Below are 25,427 nucleotides of genomic sequence, written 5' to 3'. Positions count from 1 at the left end.
GATGCTTATACAGTAAGCTCAGCAGGGCGCAAAAATGCCAGTCAGCGAGTCTTTAGCAAATGTCTGAGATTCCTGAGTTTATATATTTCACTGGCAAAGCTTACACACTGAATGCTTAAGTGCCATTGATAAGTAATATATTGATATGAGTAATAGATTATTAAAAGGGATGCCAATATGTGAAAGGGTTTGCTTGTTGGAGAAGAATAGTGATTGGGGTTGCTTAGCTGAGGAGGTAATATGAATGAATATAAAATGTGTGCATATAGGGTGGGGACACGTGTAAAAAGTATATATTTCCATTATGGAAGTGCCACTTGCAGTTGCACAGTCAAGGTTGGGTTGAGTTGAGCTTAACATTTAAAGAATTGATTAACCATTTAAGGCATGTCTACGCAACAAAATTAAGTCATTCCATCTTACATCAACATACAGCCACCGCAGTAATTATATCGCTCGTGCATGTCTACGCTTTGTTCCTTGTGTCGATGGTGCACGTCCTCACCAGGAGCTTTTGTGCCGATTGTACTGTCAGTGTGGGGGCATTGTGGGATGGCTTCTAAAAGCCAGTAACAAATGATGTAAGCAATGCAGTGTCTACACTAACACTGCGTCAACCTAACTACACTGACATTGATTCTACGCCTCTCACGGAGGTGGAGTTATTAAGTTGGCATAGCGGGGCAGTTCTGTCAAAAGGAGCGAAATTTTAGTGTAGATACTTACATAGTTAGGTCGACATAAGCTGCCTTGCATCAATCTAACTCTGTAGTGTAGACCAGGCCTTAGTTATGTATGAAAAATACAGCATATCCTCCTCAAAATTACCACACTTACTCTTTGAGTCCAGAATGAATTTTTTCTGACACTGAGTAAATTGGTTAATGAATTTAAGGGCTAAAAATAATTTAAGAATGGTTCCTTTAAGAAATGTAGCACCCATTTTCAGATTGGTTTTCTCCTGAATGAGCTTAATAATGGAATTAAAATTCACAGATATCTTGTACAGGGTTACATTTGAAGACCTTTTTGTTTTGTACTAATGGTAACTTTTCCCCATTGTTTTTCATAACTGGAAGTTGCTCCTTTAGCAGGCACTGATAAATATTGTTTTACTGTAGAGAATTGCACTTAGAACTGTAGCTGTGTGTTTTTCCTATATCATGTAGACAGGTATGGAGCATCTCGCTGCTCCCAAGAGATGAACAATAAGCATTAGGGTTTTCAATTGATAGTTTTATATCATGGGAAGCCTTAGACATATGACTGAAAGTTGCAGAGTCAGACAAGATCCTAGACCCCATGATTACAGACATTGAAATGAGGATCCAAAATTTGACCATTTGGACACTCCCATGAGATACAGAAAAAGGCATTTCTTTCTCCACAATCTCTCCAAGTGTCAGAGCCATTTTAAATTTTGTTTTTATGTCGGGAAGGGTGAGAAAGAAAAGCCCCATACCATTTACCATTCACCTCATTGCAGCCTTTAATAAGAATGTTACTTTCTCCCTGTTTTCCCTTTTCTTCACCATTTTTCTCAGGAGAACGATTGATCTGTTATCACAGAATGTTAACATCCAGTTCATTAATGATTATAGCGATGTGCTAACCAACTTGCCTGGAAAAGATGTTCGTTCTCTCTCTCTCTCTCTCTCTCCCTCCCTCCCTCCCTCCCTCCCTGAAACATTTGTGTTGAGACCTTCAGAGTAGCAGAAAGTGTAGGTGTCCATATTTTGTGGGAGGGCTGGTAGAGAGGAAGATTGCGCAGAGTTCACCTTGTAGAATTTGAATACTTTGTTTTATTCTTGAATTTCATTATGAGAATTGACGCAGTTCATTGTAATACGTAACACTTATTACAAACTTCATCACAAGAATAAAATGAGACTTCTAATTCCAACAAATAATTCAGTGATTTCATTGTGTTCAGTAGGGCGCTAACCGTTCCAGGTTCTGGCTTAGAATTGCTAGCTCAAGAGTCCCCACTCCCTAGATGAATACACAGGAGTAGTCAGTTTGAAAAAGAGTAAAAAGCAGTGGTGTTACAAGTGAGGGGAAAATATATTATATGTCTGGGCATTCATATATAAATTCTACCACAGTCCACAAAAGCAGCATGGATGCCAGTGGTTGCTATCACTGCCCTAGGGCATTCTGCTACACACCATGGCCAATAGGAACCTCACAGTATTGAGGATAGAATCCACTTCTTCCTGCTGCTAGAACACAAGATCTTACAAATTAAGCTAAAGGAAAAGCTTCATTAGCTCATAAGGTATGTGTGCACTGCAATTGACACCAGACTGCAGCATATGTAGACACACTTTGAGTTAGCTTTGATCTAGTTAGCTTGATTACTAATAGCAATGAAGCCACAGCAGCATGGGCTATACAAGCCTGCTCCAGACCCTGGCTACACGCTTAGTGACTCATCTGTCCTGCTACAGCTCCTCTGCTGTTGATTAAGACCAGCTTGGGTATGTACCCTTAAGTTTAGAAGTAAGGTCTCTGATGCAGGGTTGAGTAGATCTGATTTCATGCAGGCAATGATACACATTTAACACACTAGCCAGTTCATCATATTACTTTGCTTTTCAGGTTTCCAGTCATTGTTTTGTTAGTGGTGCAAGCAGAAATCATTTCTTCACGGTACTGCACCCATGGGAGGGACACAAGGGAGTGCACGTGATCTCGCCACGTGACCCTCCATGTGACTCTTCCCCAGCCCAGGGCCCCCAAGCTCTCCCTGTCCCCTCTGACACCCCCCTTACCTGTCTAAAATTTTAGACAACTGCATCTGGTAAACAGATGCAGTTGTAAAATGATGCTTTGGGCCCCTGGTGCCACCTGTACTTCCACGTATCCTTGAGGATCCAGCAGCACCCCAAATTGAAAACTTCTTAAATGAAAGAAGAATAGGAAGGACAGTCACCCCACTTTCCCTTACCACACTATCAGTGCCTCCCTTATGTCCAAACTAAGCTTCTGCCAGCTTACCTTTCTCTAAGTATTGCTCTCCATCAGGCACTAGGAAAGCAAAGATGCTGTGCCATCTGGGTTTGATGGAAAAGATGCATAGAACTGTGTGTGCCATGTACATCTGGATAGAACTACAGCCCAAATTGTTTTATTATTTTCCTCAGCACGATATACAGGAGGGCAATCAAAATCAGCCTGGCAGAACATGTATTAGAACTGCTTATTAGTCCAGAGACAATCGATCAAAATCACATTCTCTGATCTCTTGGGGCCAAATCTGTCCCCATTGAGATCAAAAGGAGTTTTGTTATTGAGCTCAATGGGAACAGGCTTTGACATCTGGAGAGGAAAGAACAAAACCACTCAAGCAAGGGCTATGTTGTTTATACCACAGGTATCAAAGGCTGCTGACTCATGTGAGAAAGTCATCAGACATCTGATCTTTGTCCATTGCAAGGGAGAAATCAGCAATCAATGAGGCTAGAACAGTCTCTGTACCATATCCATCTCATAAGTCCATCTACAAAGGATCAAGGAAATATGAAGGCTCCAGATTACCTTAAAGTCCTCAGTCCCTTGGTTAGAATGCTTCCATTAGTATATGTTCATAGTCCAGAGGCTGGAGGAGGAAAGAGGCCAGAGCAGGAAAGAGGCAAAATGGATATGTTTCCAGAGCAGCCTTTTAGCTTGTGCCAAGTAAAGGAAAATCTGTTCTTACTGTGAAAGATGGTGTTTGGAGTCATATTGGCAAGCTACATGTCCATCACGCCCCACCCATATTCTAGTTAGAACATTCACAGGAAGACAGGTGTTTTCCAGTGTCCACTGTGAGCTAAGTGTTCCTTAATGGGCCATTCAACTTGACTTGTCCCTTCATGTGCTAGCTAAATACCTTGTGGCCGTTACCACAGAAGCAAACATGCAGTTAACATAGCTAATATTCATAACTTCAGATACCAAGATGTATATACATGCATAGAAATAGCAGCTATTAGCAGAAATAACAGCTATTTCTTATAGCTCATAAGTACCAGCTATTTCACCTACGTGACTGTTCCCAAAAGAGATTCTGAAAAATCACAGCGTGTATCTGAGACCCTATGTGCCAGCACCATGTCCCACTGGAGTTTTGTTATCTGTTATGTAACAACAGAGATGGAGCCAGTGACATGACTCAGTTTAGAATAAAAGGGCAAGGTTAATTTTTAGCTGCTCCGGTGTGCACCTTTAGTCAGAGAGGGCATACTGGCTGGTACACATTCAGATTAATGGTTTTCAGTGTTCCTTTGCAGTTAACTTTTTAATGTTCATAAACCTGGTATGTGCTGAGGTGGTTTAAAGCATAGCACAGGTTTTTAAGTTTGCAAATCTGTGAACCTCTGCCTCTTTGAGATTTTATTATTATTTTGCTGGTCATAATGTGGGAGAGTATCCTCTCCACCATCTGCTCATGAGGTTATGTATGTGTCTTGTAACCCTCTTCTGAACCAGTTGGAAGGAATTTTTTTTTTTCAATAAGTGATTCTTTTCTCTTAGAAGGCATGTAATTTTTTTCAGGTTCACACTGATTAACACAGAAAACAATTGGGGCTGTTAAACTTATTTCAAATTCCATAGAAAATTAAGTTCAGGTATATTTTTCCAAATTCTATAGAAAATTAAGTTCAGGTATATTTTTCCAGTACAGTGATGAAATGGGTGTTTGTATATACAAACATCAACATGCTTAACTACTCACTTTCCCCCCAAATATGTAGTATTTCAGTCTGTTTATATGGGAGTTGAGTGAGGAGCCATTTCAGCATATGTATGACTTATTAAAAGATAAATTTTAAATAGAACTGTATCCTAAACTGCGTTATATTGTACCCAAACATTGCATTTCAATGGGAGATTCAATTTTCCTTATAGGAACAGAACAGACTCCTGAAACTCTTACCAAAAAAGTGGTCCATAGTCATGCAAATAGTCCCACTGTCTTCAATGGGATTGATCGAATGATTAAGGGTTTACAGGATTAGGTTCCAAGTTTGTAAATTGTTCTAGATGAAACTGACAATGCCTGAGCTGTCAGATCCGAAGGAGTGACATTCGAATAAAGGTGGGCAGATGTATGATAAGTCTTAGCTCCATTGCTAAGATGAGGAACTTATTTTCAGCCAAGTTCTTGGCAGATTCCTGAAGCAGCTGGTTTAAGGTCATCAGTGTCCGGCATTATAATCTTCACTTATAGTTCTCTCACCCATAAAGGTGGAAAAGAAGCATTTTCTTTGTTTTGCTGCTCCAGTTCCAGTTAACAAAATGCATGTTGGACTAGTTTGGCTGCAAAGAAGAGTTCTACGTACACTGGGGACAACATCTGATTCCCATCAGGCTGCAGAACCGGGCTGATGTCAGAATCCAAACATCCTCTGGTCAGTGGAAGCAGGGGCATTCCTCTAATGATTTGGACTTGATGTGATACAGTATGAATGTCATGGATAATTCAGACCAATAGGAAGAAATGGAATCAAAAACACTGTTTAAACACCTTCCGTCCCCCTCTCCATTCTTGAGGACTCCTGACCAATTTAACAGCACAATACGTATGCTAACAACTTAAACAAAGCCTGTTAAAGCCATATAAGAATGAATGCCCTCCCTAGCTGTGGTCTGCTCCTTCAAGGGGTGGGGCTAGCCCCAAGTCTTTTCGGTATCCCGTACCTCCTAAAAATCTTTTGCCGGTACTGCATACTGGAGAGTACCACCCTACTTGCACTACTGTGGTTTGTCCTCCTCCTACCTGGAAGCAGTCAGATAAAGGAAATGCCAAAGGTCCCATGGCATTTTGAATTTAAAATACACAGCTAATGGTCTCCATGGTTTGTGATATCAAGAGAGAGTAAGCATGTTTGCAAAAAGCTTCAGTTCAGCTTGAATGGGCATTTTGGACAGGATAAGAAAGATTGAATGAACCACCTCTTTTTCACAAACTCATGTCAAACGTAATCAAGGCAAATTTCGAATAGTACTGCTGTTTGAGTGAAACATTCACATCACTCTTCCCAAATATCTTAGTCAGAATAATAATGATGGAGAACTATTTGGTTCAGTTATGTCTTTATTTGCTAATCCTTATTCCTGGTGTGTGAACGATCACCTAAGTCACATGGCATTATGTCTGCTCCCTGATTGGATGAGTGATTCTTTTATATAAGAGGAGAGAGAGCTGAGATTTCAAGATGGTCATGCAACCAGCTCCATTGTGAAGTTTTCCATAATTACTCATTTTCCAAGTACATTCTTATTCTAAAAACTTTAAATATTCACATAAAATTAATTATGAAAGTCATGGACACAGCACATTTGCAGTTTTTATTCTAATATGTTCATTAATATTTTTTAATATTTGCCTAAAGTATTGTATGAATTAATGCTTATGAAGGGAGGTAATAGATGTGATAGGAACTAGAGTACTGTAAGGCTCTGCTAATGTACCTCAATTCTGAGTGTAAAATACACTAACTATTTTTGTTCTGACTCATGCAGCGGCAAACTTTTTTTTTTAAGATCTAGACAAAATATGCAGTACTGGCTGCGAAGACAACACAATGTTCATTTTTGATCTTTAATACTACAAATTAAAATCTAAGACTATAGAAATGAAAGATTGCAAATAGGATGATATCCTCAATAAAGGTCTAATCAGGCATTCTTTAGTGTGGCATGTTTTCTATTAGTACAGTGGACCATGAGATGAATGTGGCCATTTTGTACTGAAGATCTTGTTAAGACACCAACATGAAAAAGTAAAAAATCCAACTTGGGAATCTGTTTCTTTTATAACAGAGAGAGGGAGAGAGAATGATGGGTTTGAGAGTCTAGAAGAGACCGTTTCTGTTCCAAACAGTGTGCAGCCAGCTATGGGGTGGAGGGAAGGAGGTGTTTGGTGTGTAGTGGGGTTTCATTGGAAGGCATCTCCCAGAGAAGGGGGAAAAAAAAACTAAATACAATTTATTATGGTTTGTTCCTTTTCTGAAAAAAGGACCTCAGTGTGTTGTCTACACTCACAGTATTGCAGTGGTGCAGGTGCACTGCTGCAACTGTAGCACTGAGTGAAGATGCTACCTATGCCGTTGGCATAGGTACTCCACCTCCCTGAGAGGCGGTAGCTATGTCGATGGGAAAAGCCCTCCCGCTGACATAGTGCTCTCTACACCAGGAGTTCAGTCGGTATAACGTAAAAAGGTAGTGTAGTCCAGGGCTCAGAGAAGATGTCTCCTCCTATCTTTTTTTTAATCTATATATAAAATCTCATGATTTTTTCCCCTCTGTCATGTGATTTGCAAACTCTTTGGATTAGCAACATTAGCATAACTGCAGTAAGGCTAGAACTGACCATTTTTAAATCTGATCCCCAAAGACGTATTCATACTTTTTTACATAAAAATGAAAGAGGGATGCACTCCTTTATGTACAGGGATCAATGTGTGCAATTCTACACATACTGAAATGTTTGTTTAAACCCCCCCTAGATTTCAGGTAATTTAGCCACCAGAGAGAAATAATACAAACTCAGTATCACAAAACATTTCAATTGACAACAAATGCTAATTAAAAATTACATGTCTTAAAGAATTCAAAGTATTTTTTCTCGATTATACTAAGTTTTGTATAAGTTTGATGGGGAACAGACATGTTCCTCCAGTTCAATATCCTAGCTCCATCAGTGGTCAAAGTCCCATAAAGCACACTGATGCTAACATCTGAAGGCTATGGATAGGGACATTTGGAGGGAAAAAATAGGGATACATCTGTAGTCTCCATTGAAATGTATTGGAGCAGATGGTGAATTTGTTGCTAAGACAATGGAGAATTTTAAAACTTTGCTAAAAATAGGGATTCTCTCTCCAAATGAGGGAGAGTTGGCATCTATGTATTGCTCCTAATTGTGCAGTTCTATATAATTGTGGGAGAATTACTTCCTGACCCCAGCTGATGGTTTGTATACTCTGAAGCATGAAAACTCTTATCCCAGGTAATATAACTACAGATGCTATTCTTATTTATAGAAAAGTTTACTTTTTTTTGGTATCTTATGAAGATTTTCATTGTTATTACATCCCATGGCTATTATTAATTATATCATATGAAAAAGTAATTTCCTTTTATCCGTTTTAAATGTGTTGTCTCCTAATTTAGCCAACCTCCCTTCTGTTTTTGTTTTATAGATTGAAATAGATGGGAACATCCAACTAGCCTTCTCTGTACAATTATATTTTCTACATACCTATTTTCTCTTCTCTCCTCTTGTTTTCCCCATATTAAAACGTACAGACCTCATTCTGTTTTCCCATGCAGTACACCAATGCAAACCTGAATAACTTCTCTGAAATCTGTGGATTTACTCCAGTGTAAAAAGGGTGTCAAAGAATTGGGTCCTGAGTCAATTCAGACTTTCATCAGATTAATGTTTACATACACTAGGGGCCTCAGGGTTTCTTTCAAGACAGTAGGTTATGGATGGGGAGGAAGTCTGTACATTTTCATTTTTTTTTGGCAATAAGCAGTTTATCTGCCATAGTTAACTGGCAACACAACTATCCTGTATAGCTCCAACAGCAGGATTTTATGAGAAGACCCTTGACAAGTAGGTTAAAGGACTTAGCAGCATATATAGGTTTTTTTTTTTTATTACACAAAAAAAAATTTGTTTAACAGAGTTTTAAAAACATTGAGGTTTGGAACAAGCCCACTGCTGATGATACTGGGGGCTTTGCCGGCTGGCCACATTCCTGAGAGCAACGTGAATGGGTGGCAGGATCAATGGCATTTAACTTTATGGGGATTAGGTAGTCTCATCAGCAGTTTGAACTGTGTGTCTCTGATAGTGGTAGATGTGAAACATGGTTTGTTTCTCAGATTCTCTCTTCCTTCCCCCCCCCCACACCCCTTCCTAAATACCAGTTGGGAAAATGAATGAGTTTTGAACTGAAGAAAAGGGAGGTCAGACATTTAAATATTATCAATAGAGGCGTTTCTACAGTGGAAGCTTCCCAATATTTGATTTCAGATTATCAGCTAGTTTTCTGTGAAATTCATGTTTTAACATGGAGGTTTTGCAAAGCATGTCATTTGAAAATACCAGTAGCTAAAATGGGTATATGATTAGATATATTCTAGAATAACTGAAGGTATTACCCTGGAAAAGCTGGGATATATGAACTGCTACTATTTGAATTGTGATGAGATTTTGTGCCACTTCATATTCATACAGCCCTTCATCAACATCAGCTTTCTTTTCCAGATCCTTAGAGCAAAGCCTGTCGGGGAGAAAGTAAGTCATACTTATTGTTAATTTTGTCTGAGTGTCAGCTCGAAGTGTGGGCAGTTGAGACATGTCGTCTTGATGTCCATCCAGTGTGTTATAGGAGGAGGCTCAAAACAGTTATATAGAGTTATTAGTGAGGAAATTTAGAATTTGGAGACTCCAACCCTCATTGTTTGGGGACCACATGGAGTGCCCCATGGAAGTCTACTTTTTGTTCTAAGTCTTTTTTAAACAATGTTACTATCTTTGTTAATCTGTTCATTTGATTGGAAGCATGACAGGAATAAGGAAAGGTGAATATTTCAACTTACCTTTTTCATAATGGGAATGAGGTGTTGCTACCCCACTTGGTCAAAGAACCTCAATATCCAAGAACACAGTAAATCTCAGATGTGAGTGGAGAGCAGGCCTGGCTGGTATTGTCCAAGCCATACCATCCAGTTTAAAAAAAAAAAAATAGTAGCAGGACAAATTTCTTAATGTCCTCAGATTTTTTTCTGGAGTGACGCTCTTAAGGGGTTAAAACTTCTTTATTTTTCCATGCTCACTCAATCAAGGGCATCTCTGTTAAGATTGCCAATAAGGGTTCCAGTCAATGCCAATTTTGTGATGTAGAGCTACCACTTAAATGTAATCAATAGTCATGATTGGCAGGACTTGGATTATGCATTCTTATCCACATGAGTGGCATCTCCTGATTGGGGGAGAAGGGACAGGGAACAGAAGGGGAGGAGCAGTGACATGAAAAAAATGTTTTCAGTGGACATTCTCTCTAATGGGTGCTTCATGTCTTGGATAAAATATCTTATCGTGAGGTACAGTGGATAAAAAGACTGATTTAAAAATAGGCTTCATTTGGAAATTGAACATAAGAGTGGCCATACTGGGTCAGACCAAAAGTCCATCTAGCCCCGTATCCTGTCTTCCAACAGTGGCCAATGCCATGTGCTTCAGAGGGAATGAATAGAACAGGCAATCATGGAGTGATCCATCCCCTGTTGTCCACTCCCAGCTTCTGACAAACAGAGGCTAGGGACACTCAGGGCATGGTGTTGCACCCCAACTTGAATAATTGTTGCTGAACTTGAATATTGTTCCGCATCCCAGGGTGAGTAGGGGCACACTGTGGTCAGCAGGGGCATCCAAACTGGAGTCCCTTTATTATAACACAGGGTGTTCTGTGTGGGCTGCAAGATTTTTGAACCCACCCCTTGCTCCAAAATAGCCAAAATTTGTTGACTCTGCAGAAGACACCTGTTTGATAAAGGTCTTGGAGAAGGCTGAGGGTGTGCTTCCTAGATGAAATAGTGCTACAGGTGATTGGTTGGCCGACTTCCTGTGGAACTTGTTTCAGTGCAGCTGAGGTTTAATTTAAAGTGTACATATTGTATGATTTTCACACTTCTCGGGGCATGTAGGCTGAGCCTCCTCATCTTGTTACCACCTTCCCTCCAGCACAAGGGAGTCCTGCTCATATTAGCTAGGTATAAGCTCCCTAAAACAGCTAGTCCTGTCCTTGCCTTGCAAGTTGACAATAAATGCACCTCAGTTCTCAAGTCCTTTCAAAGTATCCCCCTGTGGTATCTAGCTCCTGATCACTGGATGCGTACAGAAATCCCAGATCCTCTGTTTCCAAAGGAATAGCTTACCCATTTTACCTTAGAGTGCTGTCCCTGTATTATGTACAGCACTTGAGTTAAGTTATAAATAAAGCCCTACTTAATATGTGATACTGTGGATCCCACAATATTAAGCTTTCACCACAATTTTGATGTTAATTACTTTACACAATCCAGAATTTTGCATACATTGAGGTTTGGAACTATACTTTTCCCCCCATAAGTACAGTAGAACCCTAGTTATCTGAGCTGACAGCAGCAGGACTCCTGCGGTCATCCCCATGCATTAATGACTGTAATAGTTGCAGCGAAATGTCTGGGTTTTTAAAAAAAAGCAGGCATAATACTTGTTTATCATTCCAGCAAATTTTTCTTAAAGAAATAGGTCTTCTCTAGCTTTTCCAAATTACCACAAATAATAAAGGTCCATTATTACTTATCTGCAATTCAGCTGCAATTATTTGACAATCATCCTGTGATTCAAGTAGGGCCTTAATTATAAAACAAAAGGAAAATTTAAGAAAGAATAGAGAGATTCAAATAAACTGGCATGCGAGATGGAAACAAATGGTAACATATTAAACGACATCATAACATGCTTTTTAGAGAGTAAACTTAACTAACAAGGCATTTCCCTGTCTCCTACAAGATAGCTTCCTCAAGTTCTTTCCCCAGCATTTGCAGCCAGTTTGGTTGAGTCCTCTTCTTGTAAGATCAAGCTTGCTGGCAGTTTGTCCTACAAGACTGGAAAAAAAAACAAACCCACAGGGGGTTCATCTGCCCCCTAGAAATAGTCCCCCAAATCATAATTTTAGTTTGCGAACAGGATAACCCCCCTTTAATTTTTTTCCCCTCTCTGCTTTCATGCTGATTTGACTTCCCTTTATTAGCTTTTGACTCAGTATGTAAATGGGTGTCCATTATAAAGGTTACTTTACACATAGCCAGAGAGAGAAATGTTTCTGGTGGAACAATTCGGTGGTGTCACTTTACATTTTAAGAACATAATTTTTGTACAGTTACATAACTCAGATATCAGCTGTACATACATCTCACAATCATTGTGATGACCAGTATGACATAGGCTTTCATTAGAGACCTTACATTACACTGTTTGGTGAGCTGTAAAGTCCAGACTATGAGGGTCTCTGTAACCCTTATGTACCCTTTATGCCCTCTGCCAGTTAGCATAAAGAGGTCCCTGGGTCACAATAATTATGTTAGAGCACCTAGGGCCTTGGATAGGCTTCTTTATTATTTTAAATATAAATAAATAAAATGTTTGGAACTACCATCTTACTCAGTCAATTCAAAATCAAAGTACGCATTTCAAGACAAATTTATCAAACAGATGTACCTGTTTCTTTAATTGGGAAACAAAAAGCAAGTTTCATCCACAGGTGTATTTGAAAAGGTTTAGTTTGTTAAAGAAATGAAGAATTATAGCATTATGAACCTGAAATCCATCATTATGAGTCTGGTACCCTTTGAACATAATAGCTTTTTCTATGTTATTCCATGCGACATACTTAGTCTTCCTTTAAAGAAACATTTTGGCTAGATTTAAAAAAAAAAAAATTAAAAAGTTGTTGTATTTGGAGGAATGAAGACTGAAGCTTCCAGAGATTAAGAAAGCTGAGCAGGTTTACTATCTGAAATGATTTTTGTTGCTCTCTTCCCAAACCAAAAGCTTGTCAGTAAGCAGCATAGAGTACTCCATTATTAACACACTGGCTTATGCATCTTCTCAGTGATTGACGCTGCTTAGATTGGGTGTGATTGCACAAGTTTTTTTGTGTCAGAAACTACTTGGGATGGCAGGAAGTTTTCTTGTTGATGCATCAGCTCCAGATAAATGTCATTGCTAATCCATCATTTTATAAAATAATCTATTTTAAAAAATATGAAAATGCTTCGATATTGGTAAGTGGATTTAGAGTACAGCTGCTTGTTTATTTATAGCAGTGGTTCTCAAACTAGGGAGAACAGCTGCTTGTTCAGGGAAAGCCCCTGGCAGGCCAGGCTGGTTTGTTTACCTGCTGCGTCTGCAGGTTCGGCCGATCGCAGCTCCCAGTGGCAGCGGTTTGCCACTCCAGGCCAATGGGGGCTCCAGGAAGGGTGGCCAGCACATCCCTTTGCCTGCGCCACTTCCTGCAGCCCCCATTGGCTAGGCCCGCCAGGGGCTTTCCCTGAACAAGCAGAGGCCCTAGTTTGAGAACCACTGATTTATAGTGTTATTGTCAAGGTTGGTAAATCAATTTTTTTTCTTGTCAAGTGACAGGTAGATATTCTTAAGTGGTGTTTTCAGAAGGAACTTAGATTCATTCGAGTTTAGTGAATACGCTGAAATGGAATTCTCACTCAGTTAGAACAAGGGATACTGTACAACTCTCTACTATGAATAAATGGCAGTTCTCAGGTTATTTGTTGACCATACAAGGTATGTCTACACTGCAACTGGGAAGGTATGCACTCACGGTAGTGGGACTTGAATTCACGCTCTAAAAAATAGCAATGTGGATGTTCCAATTTGAGTGGAAGCTTGGCCTCTCAAGCCCATACAACCCCCTAGGCTTCAGAGCCTGAGCTCTGAAGAACATCCACATTGCTATTTTTAGCCACTAGCTTGAGCCCCACTAGTGCGAGTCTGTCTTCCTGGGCTGAGAGGCTTGCACCCAGCTGCAGTGTAGACATCATACACACAGAATGCTGGGTTTTTTTTGTACTCACTGGTGGAGGGTACTTATTACATAATCTTAACACAGGGATTTGCATAATCACTATTCAGCTGCTTGGAAAAAAATTCTATAACCATATGTGGATAATGTAAATTCCTTCATTCTGATTGGCAACCGTAAATCCCTGACACTAGAATTGGCGTCTGACCTCAGAAATCCCTTTTCGTAAGCACACAATAAGCATGGCTAATTCAACTTCTGAGCCCTTCTCCCACCTAGTCACCCCACCTAGCCGCATGTTCTAATTATAGTTTAGTTAAACAGGAGTTTCTCTTGGTGATGGAGACTAAGCCTTCCCCAAGGGTAAAGCAGAGTAGGGAGGAAGACATGTGGACTGCGAAGAAGTGCTGTGACAGGGTGGTCATAAATATAAGGAGCCAGTCAGAGCACAGGATGTATTGCTGGGAAACAAATTACAGTATAATGAAGGTATCGCTTTCAAGTAAACTTGTTACTAACTGTATCCTGAGCTAATGAACTCTGAGACAAAAGGATTCCATTATCACCTCTCATGTTTATATGCCTCGCTGTATCAGGGCCTGAATGTGTGTAATTTTGCTTATACCAGGATGCTATTTTGATGGGCACCTTAGATTAGATGGACAGAAATCTATCTAACCCAGGTTTTTATACTGTGTTGAGAACCATGTTATCTGTGTCATGTTTGTTGGAAAGACAAGGAGATGTCAGGATTTAAAACAATATAAATTCAAACATGTGACAGGTTCCCCCCAGGGTGCCACCTGGAACTGGGGTACCACTGAGCCCCCTGACCACCAGCCTTGGCTCCATCTCACACTGTACTACTGTGACAAGCTACAAAGCCCTCCAGCCTGTACTTAAACCAGCATACGTAGAGGTACACCCAGCTGCAGTTATAAGCCGGCTCTCTGACCAGCCCCTGCATAGGAAGGCTGCTCACAGCTCCTCAGGCATGCACCCCCTATGGAATATAAACCCAAAATTATACCATCTTACACTGCACAGCGAATTGCACAGCATAAGCTCATAAAATTTGCCCCCTCCCTCAATGTGGAGAGGAATATGCAACAGCTTTTTGCCTCGGAGTTATGATTCCCACACACTGGTTTCGATAAAGCAAAAACAAGTTTGACTATAAAAAGATAGATTAAGTGGTAGCAAACAGATCAAAGCAGATTACCTAGCAACTAAACAAAAATGCAAACTAAGCTTAATATACTAAATAGATTTGATATGAATAGCAGATTCTCACCCCAAGAAATTATACAAGCAGGTGGCAGATTCTTAAGGGGCAAGGTGGACTTCCTTTACAGCTTGGAATCCCCAGGTGTTTCAGTCACAGGCTAAAAATCCCTTTAACCTGGGTCCAGCACTTCCCCCAGTCCAGTCTTTGTTAGTCAGGTGTTTCTACAAGTCTTCTTCTGTGGGGAGTGAAGAACTCCAGATTATGTCACTCCCTGCCTTATATAGCTTTTGCATATGGTGGGAACCCTTTGTTCCCAAAGCTTGGTTCCCAGACCAGTCTGTGGAAAAACACAGACATCCCAAGATGGAGTCTAGAGACATGTGATCACATCACATGTCTTTGTAGAGTCATAGCAGGCATTACTCGGAGGCTGTCTGTAGCGTTCTCAGGAAGGCTCCCCAGGTGGGAGATACGCTTCTCCTAAGGCCTATTGTTTTTTCCTAATGGCTCATTGCCCTGAATAGGCCCTTCCCCACCCAGCTTTCTAGACTGAAAGCAACTTGCCTAGTGGGCAGTACCCAGGTATAACTACATTTGAAATACAGACACGTAGTCGATATTCATAGCTTCAGATATAAAAATGATATGCATAAAAATAGGATAATCTTACTCAGCAATACACAACCTTTTCAATGACCTATTCAATGACTTATCTTGCATAAAATACACCATAACTATGTCATAATCATAATATCACTATGAAGAATATGGGGTGCAGTGTCACACATTACTAAACTCTTATTTAGCTTTTTGCTTTAATACTGTTACACAAACATTGAATCTCATACGTAAGGTTAATTAAATAAGTGTTTTAAACTGGTCAACTTTGAGAAAACATGTTGATCAATGCTATAAAAAGACTTTAAAGAAATTTAGCCCCACTTTTATTTTGTCTAATAATTAGTATCTTCTGGCCACCTGAGGTTACTGATGTTGACTTACTTCCTGCTGCTGCCTATTGTGATCTGACTAGTAGCCATCATGCCATATGTTTAAATCACCTAATTCCTCCCTCCTTTTTAATGCTGAATTAGCCAGCCGTATTGATACATACACATTCTTCCAGTATCTGTCCTCCATGATTATGCAATATATTTGGCTTTCAAAATTAAATAGAAAGACTTCTTGTCATCACACAAGGTAGACACACAGTTGTTCATCACATCACTAAACCAAACCTTTATTCTTTTGCTTGTAAGATTAAGTGGACAGGTTATAATAAAATGGTCTATTTTTCACAATCTACTGTGAAAGAGTAAACACACATGACATGGCTGCAGCTTGGATGTGTTAATGTTGTATGTGAAATTATTAAAATATATCCATGTGATCTGATGCAGAAGTTCTGTCATAAAAGTTTAGAATAGGCACTAAAATGGGTGAGACTGTAGGTCATTCTCCATCCTATTCAGTAATTGGCTTCCCTGGGCTTGTTCACACACAATTTGCACTGCTTTACTTATACTTGTATAATTAAAGCAGTACAAGCCCCCAATGTGGACATAGTTATACTGGTAAAAAATGTGCTTATACCAGGAATAACTACACCAGTATAAGGCATTTTTTGTAATGATATAACTTGAATCCACATTAGGACTTGTACCGATATAACTATATCAGTTTAAAAAAAAAAAAGGCACATGCTTGGGGCCTTAGTGAAATAATGATACTGCTACAAGAACTATGCGCAGATCAGTCTTCTGTGGAACATGCCAGCAAGGATGCTAATTAGTGCATATCCTAATGGTGCCTTTTTGCAGTATGGCAGCTTGCCAGTCAGGAACTACATTTAATCAATTTCACATATGCCAATACAAAAGATCCCCCCCACCCCTGTTCAATTATTGCAACTGTATGTGATTCCCTTGGAAGGAGTAAACAAACTGACTTGGGCACCAGGCATCCCATCAAACTGCAGAGCTCCTGGATGGTTGAATTTATGCATTTTAAGAGGTTCATGAACATGTTTTAATGTTACATCTGCACTAATAATTAAGTGGCAAAAAATGACAATGCAGAGCTAAGGTTGCTTGATGGTATATCATCTCCTTGCAATAGGTTGAGTTGAGCAAAACTCAAACTTATGAAAACCAGAAATGCACAGTTAAGATTGCACAGTTAACTCTACCACTTCATCAATGCCCCAGTATTCCTCAGTACACATACATTTATTCTGCTACCCCCACAGTTGCTGAAATGTACAAGCTCTTTCCCCTCCCCTACTACCCAGCCATTTATCCCACTTCCCAAAGCCCCCCTCCCTTTGCTGCAGATCCAAACCCATTCCCTCTATTTCCCCACTCCTCCACTCCCTAATACCGCGTTCCTCCCAGGAAGCATTCATTATAACATTTCCCCAAAGACTTGGATTACATCCGCCCCAAAATAAAATGGCCACACATGACTCACAAATTGTAGCAACCTCCAGTCAATCAGTCCAAAACTCCTTTTGTCTTAGGTGGGAGCATGTGATTAATTTATCCTTAATGATGATAATGCTTAATGACTTCTTTGTTTCAGTTTTCACCAAGAAGGTTGGTGGCAATTGGATGTCTAGCATAGTGAATGCCAGTGAAAATGAGGTAGGATCAGAGTCTAAAATAGGGAAACAAGTCAAAAATTACTTAGACAAGTTAGATGTCTTTAGATCACCAGGGCCTGATTAAATTCATCCTAGAACACTCAAGAAGCTGACTGAGGAGATATCTGAGCCATTAGCAATTATCTTTGAAATGTCATGGAAGACAGGAGACATTCCAGAAGGGCAAATATAGTGCCCATGTATAAAAAGGGAAATAAGGACAACCTATGGAATTACAGACCAGTCAGCTTAAGTTCTGTACCCAGAAAGATAATGGAGCAAATAATTAAGAAATCAATTTGTAAACACCTAGAAGATAAGGAGGTGATAAGTAACAGTCAGCATGGATTTGTCAAGAACAAATCATGTCAAACCAACCTGATAGCTTTCTTTGACAGGGTAACAAGCCTTGTGGATAAGGGGGAAGCGGTAGATGTGGTATATCTTGACTTTAGTAAGGCTTTTGATACTGGCTCACGTGACCCTCCCATAAACTAGGGAAATAAAACCTAGATGGAGCTACTATAAGGTGGGTGCATAAATGGTTGGAAAATCATTCCCAGAAAGTAGTTACCAGTGGTTCATGGTCATGCTGGAAGGGCATAATGAGTGGGGTCCCGCAGGGATTGGTTCTGGGTCCGGTTCTGTTCAGTATTTTCATCAGTGATTTAGATGATGGCATAGAGAGTACACTTACAAAGTTTGCGGACGATACCAAGCTGGGAGGGGTTGCAAGTGCTTTGGAGGATAGGATTAAAATTCAAAATGATGTGGACAAACTTGAGAAATCTGAAGTAAATAGGATGAAATTCAATAAGGACAAATGCAAAGTACTCCACTTAGGAAGGAACAATCAGTTGCACACATACAAAATGGGAAATAACTGCCTCGGAAGGAGTACTGCAAAAAGTGGATCACAAGCTAAATATGAGTCAACAGTGTAACACTGTTGCAAAAAAAGCAAACATCATTCTGGGATGTATTAGTAGGAGTATTATAAGCAAGACATGAGAAGTAATTCTTCCGCTCTGCTCCATACTAATTAGGCCTCAAGTGGAGTATTGTGTCCAGTTCTTTGCACCACATTTCAGGAAAGATGCGGACAAATTGTTGAAAGTCCAGAGAAGAGCAACAAAAATGATTAAAGATCTAGAAAACGTGACCTATGATGGAAGATTTGAAAAAAATTGGGTTTGTTTTAGTCTGGAGAAGAGAAGACTGACATGGGACATAAAAGGTTGTTACAAGGAGGAGGGAGAAAAATTGTTAACCTCTGAGGATAGGACAAGAAGCAATGGGCTTAAATTGTAGCAAGGGAGGTTTAGGTTGGACATTAGGAAAAAATTCCTAACTGTCAGAGTGGTTAACCCTGGAATAAATTGCCTAGGGAGGTTGTGGAATCTCCATAATTGGGGATTTTAAAGAGCTGGTTGGATAAACTCCTGTCAGGGATGGTCTAGATAATACTTAGTCCTGCCTTGAATGCAAGGGATTGGACTAGATGACCTCTCGAGGTCCCTTCCAGTTCTATGATTCTGTGATAATTGAAGGGTGAATTCACAGACATCCATCTCAACGAGGTCTGAGATTCATCTAGTTATTAGTACCTCTCAGATCAACAGTAAGGGCAGCAGAAGAGAACTGGTTTGGTTTTGTTTTGTTTTTTGCAGAGGAGAGGGTTTGCAACTTGGGAAACCTTTGGTCAGTTGACCCCCAAATTTGGATCGCTAATGCCATCTTGCACCTTCATGATGAGGCACACCAAATTTCAAAGCAGTCCAAGTAACCATTCGGATTTTAGAGCACTTACAAGAGTCAAGTTTTAAAGGATATAAAGTGGAAGGAATGAAACCCTCTAACCATATTGGTGCATGCACTCAAAAAAAAAAAAAAAAAAGTATATTTTCTTAAATATCGCTTAGGGTCCCCCAAAGATTTAGTGGTGACATGCACTACCTTGGGTATAACTTGACAGACTGAGACCATTTTGACCCACATCACATCAATAGTTTGAGCTCTGTGCAAAAAAACAACAACAAAAAAAGCTTGATTTTTGGTTTTTTGGTTGTATTTTTTTTTAAATGGCTGGGTTTTTTCCCCCCAGGGTTCAGATCTCTGCAGCTCTTAGCTTAATGACCCCAAATGCCACTACAATTTTAGTTTTCTAGCTCAGATGAGAGCTCTGTGTGAGCTGGGAATCACAGCCCTAGCTCTTAGTGTCGATGTAGCCAGAGTTTTAGATGATTGATCTGTGCAGCTAGTGGTTAAGGTCAAGTGGATGCTGTGGTGGAGACAATTTGTTTTGTTTGGGCAATGCAGAAAAAATGCCAGTGAGGGAAAGGGTGTTTTTTAACTTTCAAATGGTCAATTGCAAGATGAACCTCTTGTTATTTCAAAGCGCAATAAATAATTTTTAAAGCTGCTGCCTTTTTTGTTAGAGTGATGAGTACTCATTTCCTTTTTCCCCCTCTCCTGTGACATGCTGAAGACAACATAAGAATCAGACTTCAGGTTCTTTTTTCTGTTTCCCAACCAAGTCACCTTCTAACTTGTAATAATAGACCAGTTCAGGGGGTACTGTAGTGTTTTTTTCCCCCCACTCACTCGCCCAATCTTGGCTGCTAATTTTCCTAATAATTAAATTCAGACTTCCCCAGTTCAGCATTACATCTAATATTTGTGCTAGAATTTAACCTTGATTAATTGTGACCTGCATTTGAAAGTCAGCAGTGGTTTATTAGAACTTCTAAAAAAGCATTTTGCAAGTGTATTTGTTTTGTTAACTCTATAGGCATCTGTGAACTGTTAAGGATACTGTTCATAGTACATTCTGAGTTAAAGACACGTTTGCTGGGATAGATCAAATAGGCCAATCAATGCATATTTGCTGTGCCTTTGATTGGCTGATTATATCTAATGTAGTCAGGAGGTTCAGTAGAAGCCATTTTCACTTCGTTTCACAAGGGGAGAGGTTGACCTGGAAAATCAAATAGAGGGGAAGTATGAAGAAGTAATTCTGCAGGCCCCTGTGTGTGTCTGACTCTAGCAGGCAGTTGCCTAGTAAATTGTTACCTTCTGTGATTCTCCACTTTGTAAACTATCTTGTTTTATATTTTGGTTCAGATAATTATACCACAGTTTTATAATAACTTTGATCTCAGATAAATTTACTTTGTTGCACTGGAAGCCTGCTTCTTTTCCTGTTCTTGTGAGATAGCAAACACTGCAAATATCAGAAAAGTGTCATTGACTTTTGCTTATGGATTTACAAGAATTGATCATGGGAAACCTTTATGAACATCAGGGATTTGAATCCATGCAAACTGGTTATGATGCACAGTATTTACAAGGCTGTTTGGTACCCTACTTGAAAGGGTTTGCATTCTGCGCTGGGCTTCTTCAGTACAACAACTTCATGTCTACATTAACCCTATAGCAAAGTGAGCTAAAATTGCATCCTCTACTCCATAGCAACCTGCTGTTATGGGCATGAGTATTTTGTATTATGTACACTTCTGTTCCAGGAAAAGTGTTAATCTCCAAGTTTCCCCTTGTTCCATCTGGTAAAAGTTCAAGGGATCTACCATCAATCTTTATCACCTGAGTCGTCAGACTAGCCTGCACGGATGAGAGGGGTTGTGTGCACAAGGATTTATGTGCATAATTCTTTGCCCTCTCTCCACCCGTATATTTATTGTTGTCATGCCTCTCAGCTTTCAGATCTTCCATAGTGTGACACTGGCAATCAAATTGTTTGACAGGTGAGAGATATACAGATGTGGTTGGTTACTCTTTGTGTGCCTTTGAGATTTTAATGGTTTTTAACTTTAAAATCTGGTTTTAAGTAATTTTAAAGTAAATTAGTTTTTAAAAAAGAAAATTTGAATAATAAATAGGTCATCGGTAGGGTATAATTCCTGGATTTTCAGATTCCCCAGGACAGCCCTCTATTATGTAAGCTACAAAGAATATATTTTTGTTCTGGACCAGCCATGCCAGAAGGACACTACACACATTTAGCCAGTGGGTCACAGAGCTATTTGGTAGGCAGCTGCAGTATTTTGGGATTCGGATTCCTGAATTCTGTTCCTGGCTCTGGGAGGGGAGTGTTATGTAATAGCTAGAGCAGTGGCTATAGACAAGTATACTAATTCGACATAGTAATTTGAAAGGCAATGTGTCTTGGGTCTTCCCTGTTAGACCTAGGTTCTATTCTCAGCACTGCCTGAAATTACCTTGTGCTGCCTTGAAGTTTAATTTGTACAACAGGAAAAGCAGTTTGACTGCCTTCTATAATGTTTATAAATTGTGCTGAAGAATAAGAGTGGTGAAGTATAGAAATATAAACAGCAGTAAGTAGAAGTGAAATTTGAACTTTCTTTCAGCTGAATGCACTTTCCCATAGGGTACAAGGTACTTTGTGGAGGGGCGTCTCTCGCACACACACCCACCCATTCTGCCTGCTTCCCTTTGTGGTGCAATGGAAGAAACAGTTGGATTCAGCCACTATGTAATACACATGAGGTCTGCTGATTTTTAGCTTATCAATTTGGAAGGCAGCTGCAATATTAAGGGCAGGCACATTCTATGGTGGCTATTCTAAATGTGGCTAAAATTCTAGCATGACCTGCAGGTCTCTTTGGGAAGAATCAAAATGTTCTTATTAGGGATGGGTCAATCACACGAACTTAGAGATCTTGGAAACTATTTTTGGGTTTCCAAAGCTAGCTTACGTTTATAGCTTTTCATTTATTCGACTTTCATAGATTTGAGTGTTTTAATTTTTGAAAAATTTTTCAAGCTATAGTACTGTGATGGGTTAGATTCCCCTGGGAATTGTCACCTGATGTGCCAAGACTACTTCTGGCCCTGCTTTCCCTGCCCTCCCAGCTTGGGACTTCAGTGCTCTGCCTGGTTTGTGCCTGTCTCACTAGCCTGCTGCAAACCCAGACCTGAACCACATCCCCTGACAGCTGTAGACTTAACTGAAAGCAGCTTACAGAAGTGTTCCTGTCCTTGACACTCAGATGCCCAACTCCCAATGGGGTCCAAACCCTAAATAAATCCGTTTTACCCTGTATAAAGCTGATAGAGGGTAAACTCATAAATTGTTCGCCCTATATAACACGGATAGAGATTCCCCAGCTGTTCCCCTCCCCTCCCCCCAGGTATTAATACATACTCTGGGTTAATAAGTAAAAAAAGTGATTGTATGAAACACAGAAAGTAGGATTTAAGTGGTTCCACGTAGTAACAGATAGAACAAAGTGAATGACCAAGCAAAATAAAATATGCAAATCTAAGTTTAGTACAGTAATAAAAACTGAATACAGATAAAAATCTCACCCTTAGAGATGTTTCAATAAGTTTTTCACAGACCGGATACCTTTCTAGTCTGGGCACAATCCTTTCCCTTGGTACAGCCCTTGTTCCAGCTTAGGTGGTAGCTAGGGGATTTCTCATGATGGCTGCTTCCTCTGTTCTGTTCCACCCCTTTATATGGCTTTGGCACAAGGTGGGCATCCTTTCTCTCTGGGTCTAGGGCCGGTCTAGGTTTTTTGCCACCTCAAGCACCAACAAAAAACAAAACAAAACGCCGGAGTGCTGCCCCAAGCATGTGCTTGGTTTGCTGGTTCCTAGAGCCAGCCCTGTCTGGGTCCCCACCCCCAAATGGAAAAGCACCAGATTTAAGATGGATTTCAGTACCAGGTGACATGGTCACATGTCCTGTAAGACTCCAAGCCTTCATTTCTCCCAGCCTGACTCACAGGAAGGCCTGTCTGCAAACAGAGCCCTCCACAGTCAATTGTCCAGGCTGATGGAAGCCATCAAGATTCCAAACCACCATTAATGGCCCACGCTTTGCATAATTACAGTAGGCCTTCAGTTATATTTCATATTTCTAGTTTCAGATACAAGAGTGATACATTTATACAATTAGGATGACTGCACTCAATAAATTATAAGCTTTGTAATGATGCCTTACAAGAGACCTTTTGCATGAAGCATATTCTAATTACATTATATTCATTCATTAGCATATTTTTATAAAATCATAGTGTGTCAAATATGTTCTATATTAATATTGTGACATAACTTAGATGTACTACATTGTATTCTCTGTTTTGGGTACTCTTATTTATCCTGATATTTTTTTAAACCATTTTATTTTAACCATTTTAAACAATTCAGAAGTTAAGTTGTGAATCTCCCATCCCAAACAGATTTATAGTAACAAATTAAATCAAACAGATTATGAATCTCTCTCCTACAAATAGATTTCTGTAATTAGTAGCTATAAATCAGTGTACAGAATCAAGTTGTAAAGCTCAGTTGATTGAATGTTTGATAGTTCATCTTACTGTTTAAAGAATGGAATTTGTAAAAAAAAAATTTAAATAAAAATAAGAGGTTTCAAACATCATATATCTTTAAACTAGAAACTAGCTTCTCTTACATTTTTCCTTACTTTTGGCTACAGCTTTTGGCTCTGCTCTGGAAAGTGATTTTTAAGATGCAGTGTTTATTGCCTCTTGATTTCCATAACAAATATGCTAAATAGTTTTTCTAACTGCCATCCCTGCAGACTCAACCTGGGTCCTGAAAGTCAGGCTGGGTTTTTTCCTTGTATATTTGTTGGCATCATCGTCCATAATAAAGATTCTTCAGGAAAAAACTATGCTCACAATTACACCAATACAAAACCATAATCCCTAAATTTCTATTTCATGCTGAAGACTCAGCAGCTGAACTCCCTTCTAGAGTCAATAAAACTTCATTAGAAAAGTCAATACAAAACAATGTGCTTTTTGTTTTGTTGGTTTAGTTGTTCAGCAACATCAAAGATGGAGAAAGTTTACAGTTGCTTGAGCAAGGGCACCGCACAGCACACAAGCAGGAGACTCACACCATGGAGGCAGTGCGGCTGGTGGAATTCAATCTAAAACAAGTGCTCACAAAGCTTGTGACTCATCTCTTTGGTGATGGTAAGTATTGCAGTGTGGTATTAGACCCTTTCACCTTGTCTACTGGTGGGCAGGCATGGATCCAAGTTTTTGAGAATGGTTATGCAGCATAATAAGAGAGAGAGCCAGAGAGCTGTTGGGAACTGTCATGGCACTAAAACCGCTGTATTTGTTTTAAAAAAACCTGTTGATTTGCTCTTTTTGATATAATCAGTAATTTTATATAAAGTTACATATTCTGTGTATGTGTTATTACATCCACTCTGTCTATGAAGTAACATGAAAGTTCCCCATAGCTAAATAAACCAGACTCTAACTGAATGGAGGCTGTCCGCCATTTGCTGATTCGAGGTTACAAAGTGTGTGTGTGTATGAATAAGAGTGATTTATCAAACATTCTTCAGAAATACCTGTTTCTGTTTCACTGTCTCAGTAAAGGAATGGTCTAAGTGAGCATAGCTGCTTATGGCTGTTTCCTTGCTGGAAGACTGGTCTGCTGAATTTACTCAACTTCCTGTCAAGGAAGTAATGCATAGCATTAGAATGCATGGGATATGCTGGTTACTATTAAAGCTGTTTTGAGATGCCCACTGAAATTAGAGGGGGTTATGAGTGAGGATTGATGGCAATATCAGGTCCTATGTAGGGATGATAGAAATTTTTCAATAATTCTAAATATTGATTAAAAAAGTTTCCTGCCAGTTTTAGTCCTATGTCAGTTGGCAGGAAAAATGGTAACGTAAGAACAAACGGCCATACTGAGTCAGTATGATCCATCTGGCCCAGTATCCTGTCTTCCAACAGTTTCTTTAATAATTGTATTATATTTAACATTTTTCTGTTTAAAAAAGGGTGATTGCATAAATGTGTCAATTAGATTAAGGATACAGTTTTAAAAAAAAGTCAGTGAGTCAGTCTAAGTCAATTTTGAAAATAGACCTTAGGGTCCAAAGACATTTAGGTGCATTTGAAAATTGTACCTGACATGACTTACTTATTTTATT

General features: G+C 39.5%; 1 protein-coding gene across 8 annotated transcripts in view; it reads left to right on the top strand.

Annotated features, from left to right (window-relative positions):
• Window positions 1-25,427, top strand: part of FARS2 (phenylalanyl-tRNA synthetase 2, mitochondrial) — a 371,125-nt gene that overhangs the window by 72,911 nt on the left and 272,787 nt on the right. For 7 of the 8 annotated variants that reach the window (XR_012157340.2, XR_012157339.2, XM_073332127.2 and 4 more), the window contains one exon: window positions 24,285-24,444. Coding sequence is in view for 6 of the 8 variants with exons in the window: in XM_073332127.2 (XP_073188228.1) it covers window positions 24,285-24,444 (160 nt within the window). In the remaining 2 variants the exon portion in view is untranslated. Of the gene's footprint in view, window positions 1-9,192; window positions 9,299-24,284; window positions 24,445-25,427 lie in introns of those variants that run through there. The other variant, XM_073332133.2, reaches the window with a different exon arrangement.

The sequence above is a fragment of the Lepidochelys kempii genome, chromosome 2, assembly GCF_965140285.1.
Source record: "Lepidochelys kempii isolate rLepKem1 chromosome 2, rLepKem1.hap1, whole genome shotgun sequence".
NCBI classification, from domain to species: Eukaryota; Metazoa; Chordata; order Testudines; family Cheloniidae; genus Lepidochelys; species Lepidochelys kempii.
The sequence above is the reverse complement of the archived record's forward strand: the minus strand, read 5'-3'. Positions and strand labels throughout refer to the sequence as shown.